Source organism: Acartia tonsa, chromosome 3 (assembly GCF_053477335.1).
Source record: "Acartia tonsa isolate MP-2025a chromosome 3, ASM5347733v1, whole genome shotgun sequence".
In the NCBI taxonomy this organism is placed as follows: domain Eukaryota; kingdom Metazoa; phylum Arthropoda; class Copepoda; order Calanoida; family Acartiidae; genus Acartia; species Acartia tonsa.
Genome location: NC_137262.1, coordinates 38,965,802 through 38,991,812, shown reverse-complemented (window position 1 = coordinate 38,991,812; position 26,011 = coordinate 38,965,802). Strand labels below are relative to the sequence as shown.

At 33.7% G+C, this 26,011-nt stretch overlaps 2 protein-coding genes across 3 annotated transcripts in view; both read right to left on the bottom strand.

Annotated features, from left to right (window-relative positions):
* Oseg6 (intraflagellar transport protein Oseg6) overlaps nucleotides 1–18,342 on the bottom strand; it is a 32,051-nt gene extending 13,709 nt beyond the window's left edge. The window contains exons 1-14 of the mRNA XM_080153881.1: nucleotides 18,246–18,342; nucleotides 17,822–17,911; nucleotides 7,500–7,582; nucleotides 6,865–6,956; nucleotides 6,256–6,392; nucleotides 5,951–6,103; nucleotides 5,533–5,698; nucleotides 4,524–4,643; nucleotides 2,833–3,047; nucleotides 2,374–2,513; nucleotides 1,887–1,994; nucleotides 1,393–1,607; nucleotides 944–1,067; nucleotides 494–621 (exon numbers count right to left, since the gene is read on the bottom strand). Of these exons, the coding sequence (XP_080010007.1) occupies nucleotides 494–621; nucleotides 944–1,067; nucleotides 1,393–1,607; nucleotides 1,887–1,994; nucleotides 2,374–2,513; nucleotides 2,833–3,047; nucleotides 4,524–4,643; nucleotides 5,533–5,698; nucleotides 5,951–6,103; nucleotides 6,256–6,392; nucleotides 6,865–6,956; nucleotides 7,500–7,582; nucleotides 17,822–17,911; nucleotides 18,246–18,266 (1,792 nt within the window). The 5' untranslated portion in view covers nucleotides 18,267–18,342. The remainder of the gene's footprint in view (nucleotides 1–493; nucleotides 622–943; nucleotides 1,068–1,392; nucleotides 1,608–1,886; nucleotides 1,995–2,373; nucleotides 2,514–2,832; nucleotides 3,048–4,523; nucleotides 4,644–5,532; nucleotides 5,699–5,950; nucleotides 6,104–6,255; nucleotides 6,393–6,864; nucleotides 6,957–7,499; nucleotides 7,583–17,821; nucleotides 17,912–18,245) is intronic.
* The window catches only part of LOC145314100 (non-lysosomal glucosylceramidase), a 16,726-nt gene continuing 9,051 nt past the window's right edge, over nucleotides 18,337–26,011 (bottom strand). For both annotated transcript variants that reach the window (XM_080153882.1, XM_080153883.1), the window contains 14 exons: nucleotides 25,383–25,502; nucleotides 24,921–25,039; nucleotides 24,423–24,532; nucleotides 24,132–24,223; nucleotides 22,982–23,078; nucleotides 22,605–22,665; nucleotides 22,443–22,508; nucleotides 22,195–22,303; nucleotides 21,619–21,776; nucleotides 21,421–21,509; nucleotides 21,116–21,185; nucleotides 20,377–20,461; nucleotides 19,873–20,026; nucleotides 18,337–19,598 (listed from right to left, as the gene is read on the bottom strand). In XM_080153882.1, the coding sequence (XP_080010008.1) occupies nucleotides 19,451–19,598; nucleotides 19,873–20,026; nucleotides 20,377–20,461; nucleotides 21,116–21,185; nucleotides 21,421–21,509; nucleotides 21,619–21,776; nucleotides 22,195–22,303; nucleotides 22,443–22,508; nucleotides 22,605–22,665; nucleotides 22,982–23,078; nucleotides 24,132–24,223; nucleotides 24,423–24,532; nucleotides 24,921–25,039; nucleotides 25,383–25,502 (1,478 nt within the window). In that variant the 3' untranslated portion in view covers nucleotides 18,337–19,450. The remainder of the gene's footprint in view (nucleotides 19,599–19,872; nucleotides 20,027–20,376; nucleotides 20,462–21,115; nucleotides 21,186–21,420; nucleotides 21,510–21,618; nucleotides 21,777–22,194; nucleotides 22,304–22,442; nucleotides 22,509–22,604; nucleotides 22,666–22,981; nucleotides 23,079–24,131; nucleotides 24,224–24,422; nucleotides 24,533–24,920; nucleotides 25,040–25,382; nucleotides 25,503–26,011) is intronic.

The following is a 26,011-nucleotide window of genomic DNA, read 5'->3' as shown; positions in this document are numbered from 1 at the left end:
GAGATGTATAACCAGACAACTATCTGGATCTCCAAGTTGGGACCTTTTTCGTCTGCTAGCAAATTGCTTTCTGCTCTTTTTTAGCCACATGGCTGTGTTAATATTTGCGACGCTATTTGTTGATTTTCAAAGACCACACAATTATTTAACCCTTTCCTCTAGCCCTCTCTTGTATTACTCTTATTAAAAACCTGCCTACCATTCTATAAGTAAGAACAAGCAATAAAAATTAGGGGCACATAGAACTTGCTACTAAATTCTTTTAAATAATGCAAACTTATGCCTTAGGAAACTCCAACTATAAGAGAAAGATTATCATATCTGCAATTGAGCTTTAGGTATGTTTCTAATAAAAATAGTAAACGGATTGTAGTATTTTGCCACTGATTCTTTTGTTAACCATTTAAAACGATATAACTTTAAAAAAGTGAATATGCCCGTCTCATGGTTTAATAATCAAACCTTTTTTTCAAGATAAAGACAAAATAATTACCTAGATTGTAAACAGAAGGTCCGGCAACATTATCCATATCAAGAATAAATGTGTGCAACATCTCTCCGTCAAATGCAACAAACACGTCCTTGTCGGCTGGACATTTATCCCATAGGATCAACTTTGTGCTGCAAAAAAATCAGAATTCTTAAGATCATTTATTTATAAATTGAATTATTAAATAAAATAAATAAAGATAAAGTATTAACCATCATAATAGCCCTTTTAAACGGGGCAGTAAAACTTCAGTCAATTATATAGAGACACTCTAGACTACAAAATCGTTGCCAAAATATTATACATCAAAATTATTGACAATTGTAATAGACTGTTATATGTGAAAGTTCATTTTGAAGAGAATCATATATTTATATTTTTATTTAAGCTCTAAGCACGCACACACATACACACACACAAACCTTATAACTTTTCTTTAAAGAAGTTTCCTACCTTGCAGGAATCTCCCTAACAAGGATGAGAGCATCTGTGACAGGACTGTAAATATATCCTTGATTCTTCGTGTCTATGAAGGCTATCTTGGTCCCGTTTGGTTCTGCGTACATGTATTTGATTCCTATAAAAGAGTAAGAATTAAAACAGGATAAAACCTGATAGGTTAAAATTATCCTTGTTTGAAAGAAACAGGATGTTTGTCTCTGTGACTGGCTGTCTAAAGCTTAATATCATCTCGCTAACTGCTAGAGATATTTTTCCCCTTTACATTATTTTACTTTTCCTTTGTAAAGCTCAAATTGAAAGTGGAGGATTGATTAACCCCCCCTCCCTACATTCACTCTTAAAAAATAAAGAAAATATTTTTCGATATATTTCAATTCATAAAAATTTAAGAAAAAGATAAATTTATCGTCCATTGCCATATCCCAGTATTTACTTTTTACCTGTGATATGTTTAAAAGAAGTAACATTGCACCAGTCCTCGATGTAAAAGTAGGTGATCCCTCCCATATCTGTTCCCATAATTAGAAAATCCGGGGTCAAGCACATACAGCTGATCACGTCGGCTTTCCCAGATTCCGGAAATATTTTTGATTCTTTTTCCTCCGGGACTACGCCCTCGCTTTCCAGCACGTGAAGTTGTACCTTCCCATCATACCTAGAAGATTAGTATGCGTACAAATTTAAGCTTCTAATCGGGGATGGCCATAAAAATTCTGCTTCATTTAAATATCATGTTTAAAACGTCTTAAAATAAAAACAAACACAGAAAAAAGGTCCTGGCTAAAACTTGTGTTGTGTTAATGCACAGAAATGACTCTGTATCAAGTAGTTGATGTCTAGTCTATGGGCTGTTGGTCATAAAAATGCATTATTGATCTCTAAAATCTAACAGCATTGGTATTTTTTTAAATAAAATTTCTAAAAATCTAATTACCTTACAGCACAATAGTCAGAGTTGAGTTGCATCTCTTGAACTGTTCCCAAATATTCTCTGTCTCTCATAAGATCCACATTAGTCTCACCCAGAAGGTAGAACCAGGCCCTAAATATAAATTAGGTAATAGTTACTTATTTACATTAAAGTATTCGAGATATGTAGATGAAAATTATCTCATTCTTACACTGAATAAAAGTATAACTTAATTGGCATAAAAAAAAGTTGCTAGCATTTTGTAAGAATTCTAATTCTTCTAAATGAGTCGAACTACATAAAGAGATTTTTTACTTAAAGGGGAATACAACAAACCTGTGCAATAAAAAGCTTTCCCTTAAAGCATTAAAGACGTAGTTCTCCATTTTATGACAGCTTTAAAAAGTTCAAGAATGGTTTTCGGTTAACTTACTGTTACTTATCTTCTTCAACACGGAGCCCCTGGATGCTAGGGGCGACAAAATTATTTTCTAAAGCGAATCATATGTACCTGTTATTCATTCCCAAAGCCAGATGAAAGGGACCAAGAGCCAGAAAAGAAGGTTCAATATCAGCCCCCACCACAATACTACCCATCTGCTCCACGGCGTTGGTGATGGTCACCTCCAGCAGAGAGGTCAGGTAGGCAACCTAATCAAAAAAAGTTAAATTAACTACCTATCCTCCTAGAAATAAATCAGCTTGTCACTTAAATTGAATATTTGTCAATTGTCAAAAATGTTTTGTAAGTTAATCTTGAGTAGAACAACTCTAAAGTCATATTATAGTGTTCAGACCAGTTTATTTGTTGTTGAGTGATGTGCAATGTTAAAGAGTTCTTTTTGTAGTAGAAGGTAGGTATAAAGGTAAAATACCTTCTTAAAAAGAAACTTAAACATTGTAAATGATGAAAATCTAATTACAAACAGAAAAAGTTTCATAGTTTATAAAAACTAAATTTTGAGCTTACCCTTGTATGGGAGCTCGAGCTAAGCAGGGGCAACTTGGACAAATACACATGTAGGTTACCCTTGCTTGTCGTGACCGCCAGCAGCTGGCCATCCTCCGACCAGTCCATGTTCTCCAGGCCTCTCTCGTCATCAAGGGTGATGACGCTGCTAGTCTCCTTCAGGTCGCTCAATTCGTGGATTTTTATCATGTTGTCACCGCAAGAAGCAGCTTTTCCTGAGATTTTCAAAGTTTTTTTTGTGGCATACATCATTATAAGTTTTCATTTATCATACTGTAAGGGGGGGGAAATTTCGGTATTTTTTCGTTTTTTTTGAAAAAAAATGGGGTAAATATTAATATTTTCAAATGAAACCAAGACCAGTAGAAAGCTTATGGAAAGGACTATCAGGTCCTAAAAGAACGTTATCCTAGGACTTTTAGAAGTTTGCCGAAATTGACCGCAAAAAAGTTACCGAAAATTTCCCACCAGCGGCGGGGGAATTTTCGGTATTTTTTTTCAACCTAAAAAAAATCGATGAAAAACGGCCAAACGGCCAGTCGAACATAAATAATCATAATTAGTATAGGTTATAGGGATTATCCACAAAAAATTTCATAATGATCGGACTATTCCTTCTATGTTAAAAATGAATTTTTTGAAAGACGCGAATTTTCGATTTTTTTTTCTCGACATTTTTTTTAAAAAAAACTTAAAATTAATATAAGAAAAAAACGTATTTTAATACTTTTTAGGCCTGATCCTAAAAAAGCTCACATTGAACTATAGATTTAGACCAAAAAACATGAAAATTGATTAAAAATTAACCTCAATAATCGAATTTGAAGCAAAAGTGTCATCTTTGCAAAAAATCTTGACTACATTTTAACCTTAAAAAAATCGATGAAAAAAGGCCAAACGACCAAACAAGCGTAATAAATCATAATTAGAATAGGTTATTGGTATTAACCACAAAAAAATTCATAAAGATCGGACTATTCCTCCTATGTCAAAAATATTTTTTTTCAAAGGACCAGAAATTTTGATTTTTTCCTCGCAAAAATTTGCTTCAAAAAATAAAATTGATTTTTTTTGTTTTTTTATCTGTTCTATTCATTTTTAGGCCTAATTCTTAAAAAATCCATATGGAATAATAGATTTGACAAAAGAAAACATGAAAACATGACCTTAAAAGTTGAATTTTAATTTCTTTTGAAATTACCGAAATTTCTTCCGGCGTCAACTTTGCTCATTTTTGAAAAAAATATTACCCCGATTTTAAAGCTCTCAACAGATTTGGAAAGAGCGGGCAATTCTTAGTTCAAAAGGTTTTTACGGATCAGCTCTAGGTCTTACCAATTTTTGAGTACGTCGATCTTTACACACCTACTAAAAAATTAATTTTATACTTTTTGTAGGCAATTTAATAAGGAACAAATTTGCTTTTTTGTTTTTTTCTGTCATTTGAAAGGAACATGGAGAAAAAGGTCATTTAATGAAGGTAGGTCGAAATTACCGAAAATAGCCCCTTACCGAAACTTCCCCCGCCTTACCCTACCTATAAGAAATGACATCAAAAGAATATTCTTCAATATTCCTCCAATCAAAACCGTTCGGCTAGGTTAAGAAAGCTTCACATGAAAAGAAAAAAAAAACAGCAGAAGAATCATTTTAATTATTTTGTTATAAAGATAATATACAATATACATTACCTATTGACGTGCTGATAGAAATGCCAGTCAGGCTTTCTCTGTGATTCTTAGACTGGAACAGTTCTTGTCCAATTTCTTTCATGTGGGTTGATATAACAACAAAATAGCCAGCAGAAAAACCTAAAATTTAAATAAATATTGATATTTATCGCATCGTATTTTAGAGTTTTCAAAGGAAAAGAAAAATCATAGGATTAATCCTGTTCTGCCTATACTCACAGTGGCCAAAACTGGGCAAGAATGTATAAGACTAATTGACTTTTTAAGGAAAATTGTATTCTAATTCGTTACATTTATCTTCAGTATGGTTTTAATCCAGCGGAAATTATTTGAATTCTATTTTTCATTTCGGTGAACAAATTGAAGAAAAGGAAAAACATCTATCCATATATCTATGTATAAATTTCTAATGATCTCATGCATAGACGTCCAAGCTTTATTTTGGAGGGGGGGGGTAATTCGTATTTGGGGGGGGAGGGGTAAAATGGCGCGCAAAGCGCGCCGAAATTTTTTTTACCCCCCCCAAATTTTTACACCGGAGGTAAAATTTGATTGGGGGGGGGGGGGTTTACCCCCCCTAAAATCTGTTGGCAGGGGTAAATTTAGTTCACCCCCCCAAAAATTTACCCCCCGGGTAAAATTTTTTGGGGGGGTAATTTAAATTTTATTAAATATTTAGAATCAAAAATGCGCGCAAAGCGCGCTAATATTTATTTTATTAGATTTTTTTTTTGGGGGGGTTATTTACCCCCCAAAAATTGTTTGGGGGGGGGGGTAAATACCCCCTCTTAAATGGGTAGGGGTAAATTTTAAATGGGGGGGGGGTAAAATAAAAAAAAAATTTGGGGGTGCCTCCAAAATCGTTTGGAGGGGGTTAACGCCCCATTACCCCCCCCCCCCCATGGACTTCTATGATCTCATGACCTAGGTAAGTATTTTTTCAATCAATTTTCACAGATTTTTAAAATGAACTTGTTTTCCCTATTAAAACTCGTTGAATATAATATACCTAGCAAAATATATCCATCACCAAACCACTTGTAGGAGACAATATTTCCATATCTGGACTGGAAGGCCAGCTCAATAGGATTGTCAGGATCAAACAGGTTGAACAGATACAAGGTCTTGCCTCCAACCACCAGGCTCACTGTGTTTTCTGTACTGGCTCTTTCATCCTAAAGATTTGAAGATTATTATTATGAATTGAATTCAACTGATTACATAGCACGCCTCAGAGGGAAAAGGTGGGCTAATAATAAACTAAAGGTTTAAACCCACCACAGGTCTAACCATAACCAAAGACTTAATTACTTACCATTCTTTGACATTAGAACAGTCTAAAAACAAAATAGCTAAATCTTCATTGTGTATTAAGCTTTTTAGGATACTTTGTCTTTTTTATGCTATTATGAACTTTAAGGCTGTACCTGTTTCATTTCAGCAAACTGAATATCCTGTGGTTCAGCTCTCAGGGTTGCCATCCTGATGGTATCCCCATCCAGGTTGCTGATGCTCAAGGTCTTGTCCTCCGAGCCCAGAGCCAGCAGGTTACTGGAGCTAAAGGCCCCACATGTTATAGCCTAAGTATAAAACAATTCATGATTGGAATTTAATTTAAAATATGGGATTATACCCCAATTTTCTTTACTGGTTTCAAACCTTCTTATAATCTTAGTCATGAAAAGAACAATGTCCGGTAAATAATAATAAAACTAGTTTTTTTTTATGTTACCTTGCTATGTTTGCCAATAACAGGAACTCGTCTGGATGTTTTATGATTATATATCATTAAATTGCCACGATAACTGCCGATAGCCAGTGTTGGTCCATTCTTAGCCCAGATAATAACATTTAGAGGATCACGAATGCCTAAACATTAAAGAGTAAATTAACAAAGAAAAATTCCAATTTGCTACAAAAATTTTTGGTCTTTAGCATTTTTCGGTAGGTACTATAATACCTACAAAGTGTCGGTTGAGTGCTGATTAGAATAACCCCATACTTATTTTAAAATTAATTGTAAAAAAAGTTGCTTTTCTATGCCTATCCCTTCGGGGGCCCTAAAGCTGCTGTGCTGAGCCTATACCTGCATGACTATCCTGACCCACCTAACCTATTGTTATATATAAGCAAACTAACGAAACCCCTCCTTATTCTTATTTATTTCAAAATCAAGGCTGGGTTATCAGTGTTCACAAAAGGCCATGGTTAAAATATCAGGTTCGAATTCTGTGGATAATTTCTATGAACCAAAGATAGAAATTTTTTTCAGCACCAATTGTAATTGACTTAACTAAAATATGAATCTGAATGGTTAAATTGTTGAAAATAATGATATTACCTGTGTCGAGATATTGGCTTCTGGCATTATTAGCATCCCAGATCAAAAGGTTTGGAGACTTGTCTGTTATAACTGCCAATAAATCTCCATCCCTTTAATAAAAATACATTAATGAAAAATTTTTTTTCTTTAAATATCGTTTCTCAGTTATGAGCTAAACATTTTTAGTTAATGATAAAATAACAAAAGATAAAACTTAGATAGTTAGTTTAACATGTTGGTACAGTGGTACTACAAAGTTATACGCGTGACAAGTAAGTCTTAAGTAGACAATACAGAATTTGGAACAATCTGTATTTATAGGTACTGCAGATTTTACCCTAAGGGTTTTCGAATGATTATTTGCAGTCTAGTCAGGAAGTGCCTTATCTTGAATAAAGGAACCTAATAGTTAAACATTAAAGTAAAAGAATTGAGGGGGCACGAGTTAGTGTAACTCTACCAACGGGGTAGGGACCCTATGCCGACTTTCAATTCTGTCTTTGAAATTAACAAGGTAAAAGCATCGGAAATATAAACACAGCCGAGTCGCTACAAAAGAACAGAAAACAATTTGCTAGCAGACGAGAAAAGACTTGGGCAATGTAGTTGTCCAGATAATACATCTTTATTTATAATTTATTGATTGAACTTACTTGTCCCAACCAAAGCAGGAGCACATGCCAGCCAGTCTAATTTGATCCACCATGTCCGCATGTCTGTTGTAGATGTGGATAACCTTAATCAAAGAATAGCCTATTATATACAATATACCTTTTTATCTTATAAAAATAATAAACAATATGTATTTGTATAAACACTAAAGGAATGGTTAAAATATTTTGGCGCGATTTTAAATCTATATAACAATTGCATTCTTAGTAACTTAGTTCAGTTCAGTTCAGCATTCCATCGGTGATGGTCACACATATTTTAGTGTCCACGTAAATCTACTTTCTTCCCCATCACCCCCCCAATATAGCTGAACGTGAATCACCCCCTTTCTTAACTTACCGCAAACCGCACCTAATTGTACTCACCGTACATTTACCTAGCTTGCCTGCCAGCACCATACATCGCAGCCCAATAGGATAACAGATACAGCCACGTGATACATAGAGCTAGATAACTATTGGCTATAGGTCCAGCCAACCATAGTGAACAATAAATCACGTGACAACCCCAGCCTGGTGATTGGTCAATTAAACAATAAGAACGAAAAATTGTGAACACGTGCACCAAGTGAACACGTGCACTAAGATAAAGTGCATTAGTTTAAATACTACCGATAAACACACAAGTGAATTTTACAAGCTACAGGCCAATTTTTGTATATTCTATTTTATAATTAAAGTGAAAATAATTTAAATTGACCATTTTTTACATAATCTCAATTATCTTTCAGAACCAATCACCGAAATGGCGGAATCAGAGCCAAGTGACAAAATTAAGGACATAGTTTTCCAATATGCCAACCGCTCCAATGGCAATATTGGAGCCACAGTGCTCGTCAACATCCTATCGAAGATTATGAAAGGTGAAAACAACTTTAACACCTCAGACCAGCTCGATAGAATCAAGAAGATTGAAGATGACCTGGAATTGTACAAGCAAGGAGGCGGAGACAATCAGGAGAAGATCCAAGCAATCCAGGACAGCATCGACAACCTGAAGAGCTCAATCCAAAAGTCCGATTTAGCACTGAAGTCCAAGGTAGATGAAATGATTATCCACTACGACAATAGAGTGGAGAAATTAGAGCAACTCTCCACCCTACAGATCCTACAGATCAACGAACGCGAACGGAGGGACCGATCTTTTTCGATCAAGGTTCACAACTACACAGACTATTCAACATCTGGCCAGCCGCTAGTTCAACATATTTTTGATAAACTGCTGAAACCTTGCCTTATTGATGCTAACAAGCACGGAGAACTAGATGAAGTCCCTGATTCCTGGATGCAATGCATAGAATACGGCCACCCATTAGGCAATAACAGGGACACAACAGCTCCACGCAATTTCATAATCCGACTACGCTCAAGATACTACCTGGACGCAATCCTGAAGCACAAGAGAGCTCATGTGGACGGCCTTAACGAGCAGAACCTCTCCACCAGCAAATCATATGCAGAGTCAGTCAGGTCTGGGAAGCTCTATCCATGCAGGATAGGTATAGATACCACTGCCCTTGACAGAGATGTACTGTCCTGGCTCTGCCGTCACAATGAGGTACACCGAGCATACCTGAGAGGCCAACGCATCGTATTCAGCCTCAGAAACAAACAACAACAATTTTTCACCGTTCAGAACCCATACGGTCGCACACTTAAGGAGCTTATCTCCCCGGTGATCGATGAGAAGAAGTGGATAAGATCCAAGAACAAACAGAGCCCTTTTGCACAGCCAGCCTACATTAACGGTCGTTCTAATGAAAGGCACCTGCTTGACATGCTGAACCCAACGAAACAGAACCCCCTGCTTATGGATGAGGAAGACGACCTAACTGAAGAAGTCATCATAGATGGAGTGACAAATATCGAGGATACAGACAACAGCAAGAAAGCAACGGCGGCCAATAAGAAGAGGAAGCATGCGTTCACACCGCTCAAACTGTTCGATGAAAACAACAGAAGCCCAGCCGTGAAACAGCTGAAATTCAACACTCCCCTTCAGAACAGATTCGGAATATTACCCCCAGAAATTACGCTGGATGCAGAGGACTCAATTATACGTCAGCTACCACAGGGTGGACCATTGAAACAAAGAATCAACGAGACGAAGGAGAAGATAAATGCGGACACGGCTAGCTTATCGGACAAGATGGTAGACAATGCTATGGTGAGTGAGATAGCTCTCACCCTCATCGAGAGTGAAATGTCCGACCTAAAGAAGAAAAAGGATTCGAGAGCTTCCTCTGCAGAGAACACCAGAAACACCTCCAGGAATGTATCCCCGTCCAACGATACAGCGATCAATGACACCTCGACAGAGGCCATCGAAGACGAGGAACCGAAGAAGCAGCGGAAGCCGCGAACATGCCGCAGCTCACAGCAGACCACCGGTAACTGATTAACCACTCGCGGTTCACTAACAGTTGGAACTGCGTTGCATTACCTGATTAACCACCCGCGGTTTTACTAACAGGTCACTTATACACCTGACTAACCACCCGCGGTTTATTAACAGGTCACATACATACCTGACTAACCACCCGCGGTTTATTAACAGGTTACTACTCATTAAACCACCCGCGGTTAAAAATAACAGCACCCGGCTATTTTATTATCATGCATTTAGTGCTAAGTTAAGTTAAAATAAATGCGGGTAAATTTCTATAACATTAGGCCACCCGCGGCAAGTCAAGTCATATCCACCCGCGGATTAGTAATGCGGGTATTATAAATTATAAATCATAAACTAAGGACATTAGGCCACCCGCGGCAAGTTTCGATCATGGCAGCATCATGTCACATGAACACTAGGCCACCTGCGGCGAGTTAGGTCCACCTGCGGCCCATATAATCAAGCAGGTCCAATCGGCAAGTTTTTTACCTAAATATAACATAGTTTCTTTAGTAACTATAGTATTCAATAATGTATATCACTTAAATGTAACTCAGTAATATTTGTTCCATCTTCTTATTATGAACGGTCGGCATAATGAATATTAATATTAATATATATCGCATACTTTGCAAAAGTCTAGCTAACAAAAATGAGATCTTAATTTACATAAAGGGTGTTAATATTTACGTCTATAATATTTAGTTGCACTGGCACTTCTTTTGCCTCTAGCGAATTAAGAGCTAATGATTTACACTGTTTACATACACCCCAGCAAATAAGTAATATTTTTTCACGCTTTTCTTTTCTTTTCTTTTTACAAATCGTACTACTTTCTGTCCGACATAATCAATTTATTAAATAGTATTCTACTAAATCATACAGTGATTACTTATCTTTATATAATCGAATAATTCTGGCCGACATAATTAATTATTGTATTGATTTGCATTTTGTTATCTTGCTAAATCGTATAATGTCTAAGTTTTAATTGTTATAAAAATATTTACTCGAACATATTTTTCTTTTTCTTTATTGCTCTTAATTACGTAGTTCTTGAGACCCAGCAATAATCTAAATCTTCATAATCAAAACTGATATACTCCTTTTTGCAATACCTCTATTTGATATGATTTAAATTGTCTATGTTTATTTTTCTTTTACATATGATAATATTAATTATGACTGTATCCAATATATTAGGTACCTAAGCGGATAATTTAAAACTTTAAAAATATTTGATTGGAAGAGGGGAACACACTCAGCTTGGGGGGGGGGGGGAGGGTAGAGTCCGAGGAGACTGAGATGCAATTTGACCATTTAACCAGACCCAGAGTGGTTCCCTTGGGGGGGGGACCGGGGGCGGATGGGAAGGGGAGGGGGCGGACTAACTGTGAAACATGTTGGGTCGGCCACGGTGTCAATAATATTAAGGTGTGTAGCAAATCCGATATCGAAATAAGATTTAAGATATTACAACTTGATGGAGGATGAAATAGTAGCTAATAATAACAATAATGATGATGATATTAATGTATTGAGAGAAACGGTTCGTGCCGAGGTTAGGGCCATTAATGTCGACGATAATAACGTAGCAAACATACATCAATTAATTGATAGGAGCATTCTTGAACTTAATGAAGACTTAAGATTAGATTTGAAATGTCAAGTTCTTTACGGCAACAATTACTTAGAATTTGTCGAGGATTTTAATTTACCTTCATGCGATTATTATAGCGAAGAATCTATTAAAGACTTTATGAATTCCACAAACACAAAATATTTGTCTACTTTTTCTATCAATATTCAGTCCATCTTGAGCAAGTATAACGACATTTCATTATTTATAGATAACTTAAACTCAGGGAAGTCTAAAGTAAATATTTTAGCAATGCAAGAAATATGGCACTCGGTAGACCTAACATTTAACGGATACCAATATTTTAAGAAAAATAGGACATTAGGAAGTGGAGGAGGAGTAGGATTCTTAATAAGTAAGGGCATAGCAGTTACAGTAATGAACGATGAAGAATTTTTTAGAGACCGAATATATGAATGCATAACCTTAAACATCACTATAAGTAATCAGAAATTTATATTACTCAATATTTACCGTCCTCCAAATACACCAGGCATAACTAGGAATGCAGCCATTAACGATTTTCTGGAAATACTCGAAGCACATCTAGACTCTTTGAGTAATAATAATATACCAATAATTATATTTTCGGATTTTAATGTAAACCTTTTAAAATTAAACCAACCTAATTCCGAAGCCAGTTCATTATTTAATAGCTTAATATCAAATGCATTTATCCCAACAATAAGTAAGGCCACTAGGGTAACAAATAATACCTTTTCATTAATTGATAATATAGCCTGCAAAGACATCATAGGAAAAGTAGATTTATGCGGAATCATACCAACCAATATTTCAGATCACTATATGTTAGTAAACTTAATTCAACTAAAAAATCCTCCAAAGAGTTCGCATAAATCTTCTTCTCACTCAAAAAGAACCTTCAATATTGAAAATCTAGAAAAATTTAGGACAGAGCTAGCGATTACGGACTGGAGAGAAGTGATGAATGAAAAGACAGACGTAGACAGAGCATACACAATATTTATTGAAAAATTTTTGAGTATTATGAATAAAAACATTCCTTTAAAACCAGTTAACAATAGAGAGCGCAACACACCGATAAACCAACATATGGACAAAGAGTTAAGAAAGTGTAGGTTGAAAAAAAGACAACTATTTTTAGCAAGTAAAAATTCATTAGAAGACGCAGAAAGATATAGAAGTTATAGGAACAATTTCAACAGGGCTAATAGGAAGGCAAAAAAGTTACACTATAGAGAAAGAATACTCGATGCGGGTGGAAATTCTAAAAAACTTTGGGACGTATTAAAGGATACAATGGGGACCAGTAAGAAGGATACACGGATAGAATACATTGAAACTGAGGGCACTAAAATTTATAAGGACATTGAAATAGCAAACAAGTTTAATGAATACCTAGCGAATATTGGTCGTAATCTCACTCCACTGCTACCCAAAATTAATAGTAGCACTTTCCATAATTACCTACCTCCCCCGTCGGAAAATAGTTTTTTTATAAGACCAATAACCGAAAGGTTTTTATTAGAACTAATAGGAAACATGAAGCATAAAAAAAGCTCTGATGACAACGATGTCAGTATATATCTAGTCAACTTTGTAAGAATAACTATAATTAGACCACTTTTGCATATAATAAACCTTAGCTTTGAAACAGGCAAGATGCCTGATAAGCAAAAGGTCACAAGGACTATATTAATCCATAAGAGCGGACCATTTTTCTTACTCGATAACTATCGAGGTGTCTCATTAATAAATAGTTTTTCAAAAATTCAAGAAAAGTGTGTATACATACAATTAATGGACTTTTTACAACAACAAAGATTCTTTAATAGATTACAGTATGGATTCCGACCAGGCAGGTCAACTTATCATGCCATTTTACATCTAATCAATAAAATCACAACGTGTCTTACATCTGGGAGAATCGCCATGGTGGTTCTTCTAGATGTAAGAAAATGTTTTGATATGTTAGATCGTAGTATTCTTTTAAAAAAACTTGAAAATCTGGGGGTTAGAGGACATGCACTAAAATGGTTCGAGAGCTACTTTAAGGACAGACGCCAAAAAGTTTTTTACAAAGGAATAAATTCAAATAATACGGTAACGATTGATTGGGGAGTTTTACAGGGGTCAATATTGGGCGTTTTGCTCTTCTTAATTTATATAAACGATATTAATGCATGCTCGGAAACATTATTAAGCTATTTATTTGCAGATGATAACTGTGCATTTTTAGAAAGCGATAACCTAACGAATCTTATTAATTTAGCGAACACAGAATTACCTAAATTATTAGCTTGGTACAGTAAGAATAAACTCCTCCTCCACCCGAAAAAAACTAAAATATTAATCTTTGGACTTCCCAGAAATGATCGTTTTTTAACTAATATAGACCTAGGTCTTTTAAATGAATTCCCGGTTTATTTTGATATGAATGATGAAGGGCAAAATTCCCCCGAAAAAATTACCAAATTAACATTAACCCCGAATGAAAATGAAAAATTTTGTAGACACCTTGGAATCTTAATTGATAATAAGCTGACTTATAAATATCACCTCGACAACTTAAGGATTAGGATAAGTAAAATTATATTCTCAATGAAAATGATGAAAAACTTATTACACAAACGCCATTTAATTTTAATATATAACGCATACTTGAAATCTTTATTAGACTATTGTTCCCCATTATTTGTAGGAATTCCAGAAAGTTATATTAAACCTATTATGAATCTACAAAAAAAGGCAGTAAGAATAATATGCAGAAAAGAGAATAGGGCTCATACTAAGGATCTATTTATTGACTTGCAAATACTCCCTTTCAAGAAATTAATACTTTATAACACTGCCAGATTCATGTACCTTTATAAAAACAAAAAGGTACCAGCAACTTTTGACAATACCTGGAAACTAAATAGAGAAATCAGAAATAGAGAGTTGAGGAACGATAACGATTATTATGTTCAATTCACAAACCGTTCTTATTTGAAAGCATTACCGCTCTACCGATTTCCAGTAATCTGGAACAATTTACCAGCTGAAATCAAATCCGTAGAGAACAAGAACGAATTTAATAGGAAAGTGTTCTTGCATTTACTATTAAGATAGGAAAATGGCAACGCAATTTTAGCATATATAATTCTTCATTTTAATTTTCAGTTGTAAATTATAATTACACTGTTATGGAAAATTAACTGACGTCATATAGATATGTGTGTACTTTTTTCCTTAATTTAAATCAAATTTACACGGTGGTAATTGACGCAATTGTAATTACCTCATACATTACACAGTTTATTTAAACACTTAGACTTCAGTTCACAAATTACTAGCGGCAGCGACACTTTTATATAATTAAACTTAACGTTGTTTATGCAAACACCTTATATTTTGTCGAATAGATTAAGTAACGCCAAAGTTTACTCAGCCGAATTAAATACTTATTAACAGCAAACAAAAATTTTCTCTTCTTTTTCAAACGAATAAGATTAATTAACTATAGAGCAGCTTTGGATGTATCTATCTAACAAGTTAAGTTTATTTAAACTCTTAGGCCGCAGTTCATAAATTGCTAACAACAGCGACACTTTTACCAATTAAAAGTTTTTTTTTTTTTTTTACGCAAACACTTTATATTTTGTCAAACAGATTAAGTAAAGCCAAAGCTCACTCAGCCGATTTAAATACTTAATAATAGCAAACAAAAATTTTCTTTTCTTTTTTTTTTTTTTTTTCAAACGAATTAGTTTAATTATAGAGCAGCTTTGGATCTATCTATCCAACAAGTTAAGTTCAACAATTTCATCTAGTCGCAGACGTAAAAATCCATAATTTAATAATTAGTAAATCGAATTTCTCATGGTGCTAAAACACTTAATAACAGTGGACTAAGTATAATTATAGAATAGCTTTGGATCTATCTAACCAAAAAAAGACAAATATTTTGGATGACTAGTTTTTAGCCGAATGAATCTTTATTAATATCATTGTTCGTTTTTATTATTATTTATATAGGAGTATTCAAATTAGTTTAATCATTCTGATACATAATAGGATGGTGAATATATATATTTATTTGATTTAATATGTTAAATAAACTAATCCAGAATCTCGACGCTTGGCTCGCGGCGCTCCTCGTGTTCTGACTCGGAATCCTCCTCGAAGGTGGGGCCGTCGGAATTCTCGGATTCAGCACGGGAGTCGGCGTCGTCTCCAGCGGCATCGTCTCCAGCTTCGCCAACATCGGACCTTGCTCCGGCGGACCCAGCCTCTGACTCTGAATCCATGGACCAGTCATCATACTGGCCATCTAGGCCGGGCTCGCTGTCACTGATCTCAATGGTCGACTCGAGGTCCAGCACAATATCATACGCAGAGGTAGCCATTAAGACCGCCTCCTTGTAATCATTGCACTGAGCCTCGAGGACCGACAACTCATGCTGGTTGTCTTCACGCGAGCGGTCGACAGTGGGCATTGCATCGCCTAACATGCGGTGCAGCCGAATGCCTTCGTCGACAAGTCTGATCGACTCGCGGTTGGGAATCTCTTGCAGACCTGCGCGAAAAGCTAACCTGCATGCATCGCGGAAGCTAGTGCGCAGGCCCTTCCCAAAATAATACCAGTCAGCAATTTCACTTGAGTATACTATCGGCAGAGCTGGCAGAGGTTCTGGAACCGCAAATGGAACGGGGCCGCCAACATCGGGTTCGGGAGAGGGAGCCAAGACTTCCTCTGCAGCGTCGATTAACAGTCGCAGGTTGCTATGATCAACCATGACGGAAAAACTTATTATTTAACTTATCGGCAGATTTAAAATTAACGTAACTTGATGGTAAACGTATGAACACCGGAAGAGCAATGATTAGATAACAAGAAAGTCGCAATTAAATAGAATTAATCATGTCACGTGACATGTCCCGGCAAGCCTTTACAAATAGGTCTAATTTACCCCCATTTTTTTCACATTAAATAATAATAAACAAAGACAGAAACCGGCCGGGTCAAAAATCAAATTGCGCAAAGGCAGCTTCCTCCCCCTATGTCGGTATTTTTTCTCCACCCCCTTTCATATTACCACCCGGGTCAACCATTTTTCAAGACGACACTTTCGGCTTCTTTGACCTCACTGACACCTCTAGTGAATATTAAGTCTTGTTGTCAAAGGGATAAAGGGGAAGGGATGCTAGGGACGGATTTCCCGGGAAGCTAGCAACAACAACAACGCATGCCTATAACATATGGGTCGTATGCTCGTCAAATACATTGTTGTATAAAAAACGAATGCGTGTGTTTACGTTTATGTGTATGTTTTTTGTGTTGTGCGTATACAACAGCCTCACTGGCCACCCATAGCTCCTTAGCCTCCCCAATTTGCACGTTTCCTGCCCTACCCCAATACTAATATTAATATCATCATACTACCCAAAATATTCTAAATTCCTGGAAATGATAAAGGTTAAATTGAAATTCAACGAATTTTTCTACACATATTTTTCAATTCTTTAAATATGTTTTACAAATTCTAGCCCAAGGTCAATTTTTTCTTCATTCTCTGCTTTAGTCTCCACAAAAAACTTCAATATTCTAATAATTTTAAAAATGTCTTAACGATGCCTTGAATTCAGAGATCGAATCACCGCTACACAATTTACAATTTTAATCAAATTAATTTTAGTTGACACTGTGGGTCATGACTCGGTCACTTCTACAATGACCGAGCCAAACTTAACCAACGATTTCACTAGGAACCCCGCCTCCAACCCCCCCCCCCCCCCCCGTCAACCCACCAAAGGGAAACCAACGGTCATATGGTCACACCGTGTTCTTTGACGCTTGGATCTGGTGCAAGTCGCCTTTTTCAGGATAAGGACAGCACGGTGTGTGGACTAACCAAATGGCATGTCGGTCCTATGGACCATAATCACAGCAGTGATTGGTGTGATATTGACATATTATCACAACCACGACATCCCCTATAGGCAACCAGTAGATACATGATATATGGATGCAATTATACTTTAAATATAACTTATAAATTTAATTGTAAATTGTAATAGTACTCTTGTAAACGGATGGACTAACAACACGCACAGTGTTTTTACTCTATCCGTATAGCCACACGGCTATTTTCCATTGTAATCATTGTATTCTTCTGTTTTTCCGAAATAAATTATTATTATTATATTATTATAAAATTACGAAAAAAAGACGTTTTAAGATATTACCCATTTAATCGCGTTATAAATCATCATGTTAAATGAAAATAATCACTTATTTTCCACGAATACCTGGTCATATCCTGTAGTAGCCAGATATCCTCCAGAAGTCCTCTGCCAGGAAAAGAAAACTCCACCAGGACCGTGCGGACTTTTCAAGCTGTGACAGATGCTTATTTTATAATCAAATCTTTGTAACATTGCCAGGATATTGGCGATCTTATTCGACAACTATAACACGGACAACTTAATAACTAGGAAACCTTGCATCACAGCCCATTGATACAACAAAATATTTTATAAAAGTGTAAATTATCATGATAGACCTACCTACAGAGTTCCTATTTAATGACCACAAGACCAATTATTTATCAGAGAACAAGATAAACATTACAAGTTATTAATAAAGATAAACGAATATATAGGTCATTTAAATTGATACGCTTTAATATTTTATCTGTCTATCAAAAAATGATTTAAAATACAATACATCCCTAAAAACTCGTTTTGTATTCATTTTGAGTGTAAATTACCAACAATTATGCTTTTTCAATTTTATGTCTGTAACTAACCAAGCATTTTTAAAATTTTCTGAAATGGATATGAAAATTTAAAACAATATTTACAATTAAAATCACAGATACACATATAACAGTGCGAATATTATACATCAAGAAAAATAATTTCATTGGTGAGTCTTCTTGAACCCCGCATTTTATTAAAACCTTAAAATTTTTGGAAATATATTAGATCTTACCTACCATTTATTTTGGAACTTCATGCCATGGTTTATTACCCTTAGTTTTACAAAAATCAGGCCAATTTTTGACATTTTACACCCAAAATGTGGATTTATATCACCACCAAAATAATTTTCGTGTGGAGTAATAAATAAAACAAGCGAAAAATTGAAGACTCGCCAATTGCTGATTAAGGGAATTTATTTTTGCAAATTTTTTGTTTGACTAATATTGGATTTCTTACTTTAAATTGAAAATGTTTAAAATTTTACAGAACAAATAACATAACAAATAATTCAACACCTATTTTGAGCGGTTATTTGATCCAAAATGATTTTTTGATATTCATAATTAATTGATTTTGAAGGTATTTTGATTTAAGTATTTTGAAAATATTTATTAATGCATCATTTCATAAAATCTCAGATTAAAAGTAAATAACAATAAAATAATAATTATACTTCATGATCAATTTGATGGAATTTTTCAAATTTTTTTTTTATTAACATTTTAATACTGTATTTAAAGATTACTAATAATTTCTTTTATGGATTGTGTAGTTTCTTTTTTATGCTTTCAAAGCTAACATATAAAAATGAATAGGTATTATAAAAAATGACAATATAAAATCATATTATTTGTAAATATCATTAAATTGATTTATTAAAAACTTATGGGAATATTAATCTCCTTATAAATGTGTAAATAAATTGGATTCAAGTGGCAGTTTTCAACAGCTTATAGCTAAAAAAATATTATTTTACATAAATATTCAAAAAACTTAAATATCTGGTCGACTATTTTTCAAAAGAGCAAAGCATTATTTCCATTCTTAATATTAAATGTCTATTTTTATTGTTTGTGAAATAAATCCTCTATTAGACTTGTAATGTGGCCTAGTCATTGCACAACTCCAATTCTTGTATTGTAGTTAGGCTTGTGCTTATATCTAAATTGAGCTTTATTTCTTTTTCTCTTTATGCATCCTCCAAGCCATGAGCATGGACCAAATACTAAGAGGCCGCATGTATCCAACAGCCCGGTAATTCTGGTATTCATACAGGGCCTCTGGGGTGGCGTAACCCAGGCCTATGCCTTCATATACAGTTCTGTAACAAAAAATAAGTTTAAACTTTTATTAAAGAAGAGTATATCAGTGTTGCTTAATAAGGATAAAGGATGTATGTATAGTATGTAAGCTTGTTTCTGGAATAATATAAATTGGAATTTTTCTTGGGCAAGACTATTATTTCCATATTTCTCTTTTCTTTGTTTCTAATAGTGTAAAATGAAAACTTTTATTTACAATTATCATGATTACAGATGTACATTGTACATTATATAAGTTTACAATTTAATTTTTCAATTAAATAATTCATCTACCTATAAACTCCCTCAGCCGTTTTAAAGCCTTGATCAATCAAGCCCTCAGCAATCATAAGACTGGCCAGCCCATAAACAATACCAGTCCACATCTCTTCAGATTGAACTGATATCCTGTCAATCTGCCCGTTTGTAAACATTCCATTGACAGCACCTAAAGGTTGATTTGAAATACTTTGATTACCAACATTCAATCAATAAGCAATTTTGAAAATTTTAAAAGTGAACTATTTTAGGAATAAGGTATAGCCAACAACAAGCGAAATACATATAAAATAATATTTTGGGGCAGATAAAAAGGTCGTCAATTTCACTAAGTTTAGCTCACTACGAAAGCTGATAATCAGGTAACAGCTTCGTGTTTTTTTTTTCGAATTAATTTCGTTGTTTGTATAAGCTGGAACTATTTAAATAAACTTTGATTTCTATATTTTTATTTGTAAATTACGCGCCAATAAAATAAAAAAATATTTAAAATTAGTTTGTAAAAATTGTCAAGTTTACCTAGATTTCCTTCTCTAAACTTGAGCACATTGTTTGCAAATACAGTCATCAAAGTTTTCCTCACTTTTTCCTCGTCAACTATATCCTAGTTTAAGATATTATTTGTAAAAAAAATGGTATAACAAAAGCTAGTCTTGGATATCAAACTTAGAAAACAACAACAACAAAATGTATCTTTATAAGAATAATCATAGGAATTTTGTTGTAAAAATGTTAAAAATATACAAAAGCATTAAAAACTATGAAATTTAAGTTAAGAGAGTACGTATATATTGAAGTCCAACATGAAACTAAGAGCTATGATTTATTACAAGGGAAAGTGGTGTTCCTACAAAATTGTAAGAATTCTGATAAATCAGAATTGTATAATGAACCAAGCACAACGCTTTACAGTTAATAAGAAATTTTAAAATTACAATAAGGTCGGTTACATAATACGTCCTATTTTTTTTGGAGATTCCACAAAAAATATTAGAAGATTTTTCTTGTGAGAATGTATGAATATACATATTTGACATGCCTATTAAATCATTCATAGCAATGAAATCAATGCAAGTCAACATTTTATATATTTTATAAAAAATGCAGTGCAAGAATAACATTTTAGTTTTTATAAAGGTTTTACAAATCAACCAATAAACCAACAAATTATAGATATTAATTTTGTCCCATATAAAGAGAGAATAAACACTTCTACAAAAAGCTTTATAGAGTCCACTGTTTACAAATATGAACTTACTGTTTTAGAGTTAGCCATTTTGGAGAACCAGTGACCAGGAAGCTGATCTGCCATTATCACATTCTTACCCCTAACAAATATTTAATTTAACACGGAGCACTAGAAAGATTAGTGTTAACATTAATGGATGTTTTCATTAGAGGATTTTTTAAACATTAAAACATTAAAATCTTAAATGATCAGAAACCCAATCTGTAAATGTCAAGCACTAATGTTTGACATTATCAATGTTTTTTTGCAGTAGTTAAAATTCATTGTAACTGTTCATTAATATACTATACATCAAAGATATATAAAATTTTTACCTTTCAGTAGTATCAAAATAGAAAAACGATCCTTCCCACAACTTGCTCAGATAAACCTTTTGTGCTTTCTCAAACTTGTCTTTCCACGCCTAAAATCAGTTTTTATCAATAATAAGGTAAAAAAGTATGGCAAAAAATGTTGAATTTCTTAAATATTTCTTTATTTGTCATGTTCCATACAGAATAATTTTGCTTTACCTGTTCTCTTGAAGAATTACCAGCGGCCGCCTCCATCTCAGCCATGGAATTAAGGGCCGCCAGGTAAAGGTTGCCCACATAGGCGGATGGTCCTTTCATCACCCAGTTATCATATGTAGTGTCAGCTGTGCCGCTGTTCTCTATCATTCCATCATTATCTAAATAACAGATCTATAGTATAGATAGATTTTCCAATGACCTTTTTCGTCTGCTAGCAAATTTTTTTCTGCTACTTGGCTGTGTTATTATAACCGACACCATTGCTTGAACTTCAATGACCCAATTGAGTCGGCACAAGGACACTGTAATGGGGAGATACAGTTATTTAACCCCTTCCCCCTCTAGTGCTCTACTCTAATATTTAAATTATTAACTTTGTAAAATGTTGCATGATACAAAGAGAACATTAAAATATACAAAGATCATATGTAAAATTCCAATAACAGTGTTTGATTATATGGCTTAAAATAAGGTCATAGAGGGAGATTATTTTCTACACCTTCAAAATGCTTTCAATAATAAAAAGAGATCAAACACAATACATATGTTACAAAGAGTATGACTTTGCAAGCATACCTTCATCCCAATCTTGCGCAGCTTCCATAAGAATCCTACATACAGGCAGACCACGTGATAACAGCATCTCTGATTCGTTGTTTGGCAATAGTTTTACATCTCTCCAGGTCTTAAATCATATTGATGATGAAAATAACATTCAAATAATAGTACAACAAAAACAGAATAAATTTTGTATACCTAACATTTATAGAAAATTAATTTATAATAAGTTATGTAATATGATCCATAAAAATAAAATATCGTACCTGGATTACCATTTTTAGATTCAAATCTCTCCAGTTATTCACACAATGAATGTTATATCCATTTATCTAGAATAAAAAATAAATTAAACCAAAAATTATTTAAGGTTAAAATTTCAATTATAATTCAAGAAATTTTTCTAGGGAGACAAAAAAATTAAATACCTTAACCCAAGGTTCTTCTTCGGGGTCGCCGAGATCATGTGGCAAAAAGTTCCTTGCTTTCCTGAAAAGCATAAGTAGGTAAATTTATGGTTCAGATGATTTTTGGTAAGCCTAAAAAATCTTTCCAAAATAAGTGAAAAGTAAAGAAAAGTTTAATTTCAATTCAAATTACAACCCTTCTTTCCCTCAACAATTTACCAGCTACCAAAGGAGACTGTTCTTTATATCACTGCTGGAAGGCACTTAAAATCACTTGCTCTCATTCGTGCACAGTTCTCTTTGATAAAAAATACTTTGGGAGATGATTGATTATATATTGTCCATCCCCATCAAACTGTCAAAAAATATTATCCATGTTCTTGAAATAAAATGAATACCTTGGGAATAGTTTACCAGAAGTTAATTCTTTCCATGGCTCCAAATCCTCGCGGTCAACACAGTCAACAAAGTCCATCTGCATGGAAAACTCAAGTCCTAAAATTTTCAATTATGTTATTGCATTCAATAAATTTGTTAGTAATATGTTTGTCTTAAAGTAATTGGGTTCTTTACAAGTCAATACCATAAATTTTCGAATTTTAAAATAATTCATGAATCATTACGTGAGAGAATATGTTGATTAAAACATCAAGTCAAGTTAGCAAAACAAACTATCATTAAATTTCAGTAAATTTTCCTGTTTTTATATAGGTATATTTGACATACAATTTTTATGTGCTATAGTTGTCCTATGGATATGATTTTTGAAATAAAGTTAATTCCTATGACGATTAAGCAAGGCATCTATACAGTGTTTTTTTTTATGAGCACTTTTTTGAAAGCAATTTTAACCCACTTATAGTTATCAGAATTTAATGATTAATGGCTTATTTTCTTCGTTTTTTAAGGGAAATTATGAAACAACAAAAAAAATTACAGTTTTTGTTGAAAAAGTACAGTAAAGTTGAAAATTAAAAACTTAGGTGTCAACATCTAAAAATAGTTTTAGCGCATTTTTCTTATGCTCAAATAATCAACCTTTTGCAAGAATGGCTGCTAAACACTTCAAAGTTGAGATATAGAGCTAAAAATGTATACAGATACTATTAGGGACATGTACTAGAACATATCAAAGTTTAAAGGTCATATCTCAACCAGGGAGGGAGTACTGGCCCCCCAAAGTCGACTACAGAAAATCCATTTTTTAAGAAAAATGCGCTAAAACCATTTTTATATGTTGACACCTAAGTTTTTAATTTTCAACTTTACTGTACTTTTTCAACAAAAACTGTAATTTTTTTGTTGTTTCATAATTTCCCTTAAAAAACGAAGAAAATAAGCCATTAATCATTAAATTCTGATAACTATAAGTGGGTTAAAATTGCTTTCAAAAAAGTGCTCATAAAAAAAACACACTGTATAATCAGGATTAAAACTTTCTTACGTCAATGTTTGTCTTTGTTCCTATTGTCGCCTTATTTATTGAGCAACGATCGCTTATATGGATGTTTTTAAAGTACAATTATTAACAATATTTAAAACTCTAACCTGGAAAAAGATCCATAAGAGCCCAGGAGGCATAAAAATGAACATCATAAGTATTGTACATTCTGTACTCATGTGCTTCTAGATAGCCAAATCTAGAAAATTATAAATAAATTCTTAAAATTCTATGTGAAAGCAATGAATTAGCACAAAAAGGCTTTAAAAGGATATGTGCAATTAATTTAAAATCTTTGCAAATTCCCCAGATAATTAAACCTAAATAGGTACATAATTTCAGACAAATGGTTTTTTTTAAAAAAATTTTATACTTGGAGATTAAAAATATTTGATTACCTGCCATAAACGACTCTGGGATCTTTGGGTTCCATTTTCTCATTCTCCATAACTTCAACCCAGATACAACCACCATCAGTAAGGAAGTATAACTCGTTGAAGATAGCAGACTAGTAAAAAAAGTTCATAAGTATATTTTATTTGATATCAAATATTGGATTATAACTTTTTCAAATAATAGTTGGGGGACAAAAAAATTTAAACAAACCAAAGTAAAAATTTGAGTGATACAAGTCAAAAGTTACGAACATAATATCAGTACAACCTCTTACTCCAAGATCATCTGTGTCGATCACATAAAACCTTAATTTTAGCCAACTGCCATACTTGGCGATGGTGAGGTAATAACAAGAACCTTTTTGAGTGTCATGTCATAATGTGAAGCTTGGAATGCCTCTATTGCCTAAACAAAAGTGCCTCATACAACCTTATCCACAAAGACTTAAGAAGACATTAATCATGTTTGGCAAATCGATCAAATAACAAGGTTATACTTACTTTGAACCAATCAGGAAGTTGAGCATCATCCAGAATTGGTTGTTGCCAGGCTTCTATACTCTCCTCCCAGGATTGCCAGTGAGCAAGAGAATGGCTGATTAATTTTTCACCTGCATCTCCTGAACAAAACAAGATTAGTTTTCATAAAATCTTTTGCCTTATCAAATGAAAATAAATAACGTTCCAAATCCCATAGAAAAATAGGAAATTAAATATAAATATTAATAGACTTAAAAAATTGAAATGATATGGAAAACGGCGAAGATAATTCTTGAAGTGTAGAAAAAGTTGGAGGAGTGAAAGAAAATCTAACCACTACAGGTATAATGTTTTTTCCAAATCTTTAGTGCCAACACTTAAGTTATTTAGCAACACCAACCAATAATTTAATTAAAATGAATTCTAATCTTGGCAGGCTTCAAGATTAAATAGTGTCAGTGAAATAAATGTTTGAAATATTACCAAGAGTGCCAAACTGTCTGGCATATCTGCGTGTATGTGTCACCGTTCCATCTCTAAACTTGAGCTTGGGATTATCCCAGGCCAAGGCAAATTGAAGGCTGCTTGTTTCTTTTCTTTCAACTATGACATTCAGTTGATAATAAAAAATTTTAACTTAAAGATCATAATAAACAAAGGTCCAACACTTGTAGGGTAATAGAGAAGAAACGGCATCTTGGTAAAAGCATAGAAGAATTTGTGACATATTTTGTAAATGTTATGTTTAAAAGAAGTTGTATCAACTTTTTTTTTTATAGCTAGCCGGTCCTTTTAGTAAGTAGTAGATGTAAAATTTTTCATAGAATTCAGATATGCAATTGGTTTTTTTGTAGACCTCTTATTTTTAAAGTAATTTAAGTTTTAAAAAAAAAAATTAAGTCGATTTTAAGGTACTAAAATGCAACAAAAAAAAGAAAGAAAATGGCCATTATGAACAAAAATAGTAAGATCTTTAATTTGACACCTTACTTTTTCAATTCTGTCAGGTAATTATTGAAAAAATCGATTTTTTTAAACCCACGAGAATAAAAACTTTGAACTCAATTTTATCATTTCACAAGTAAAAAAATATGGGTTCATATATACCTTTA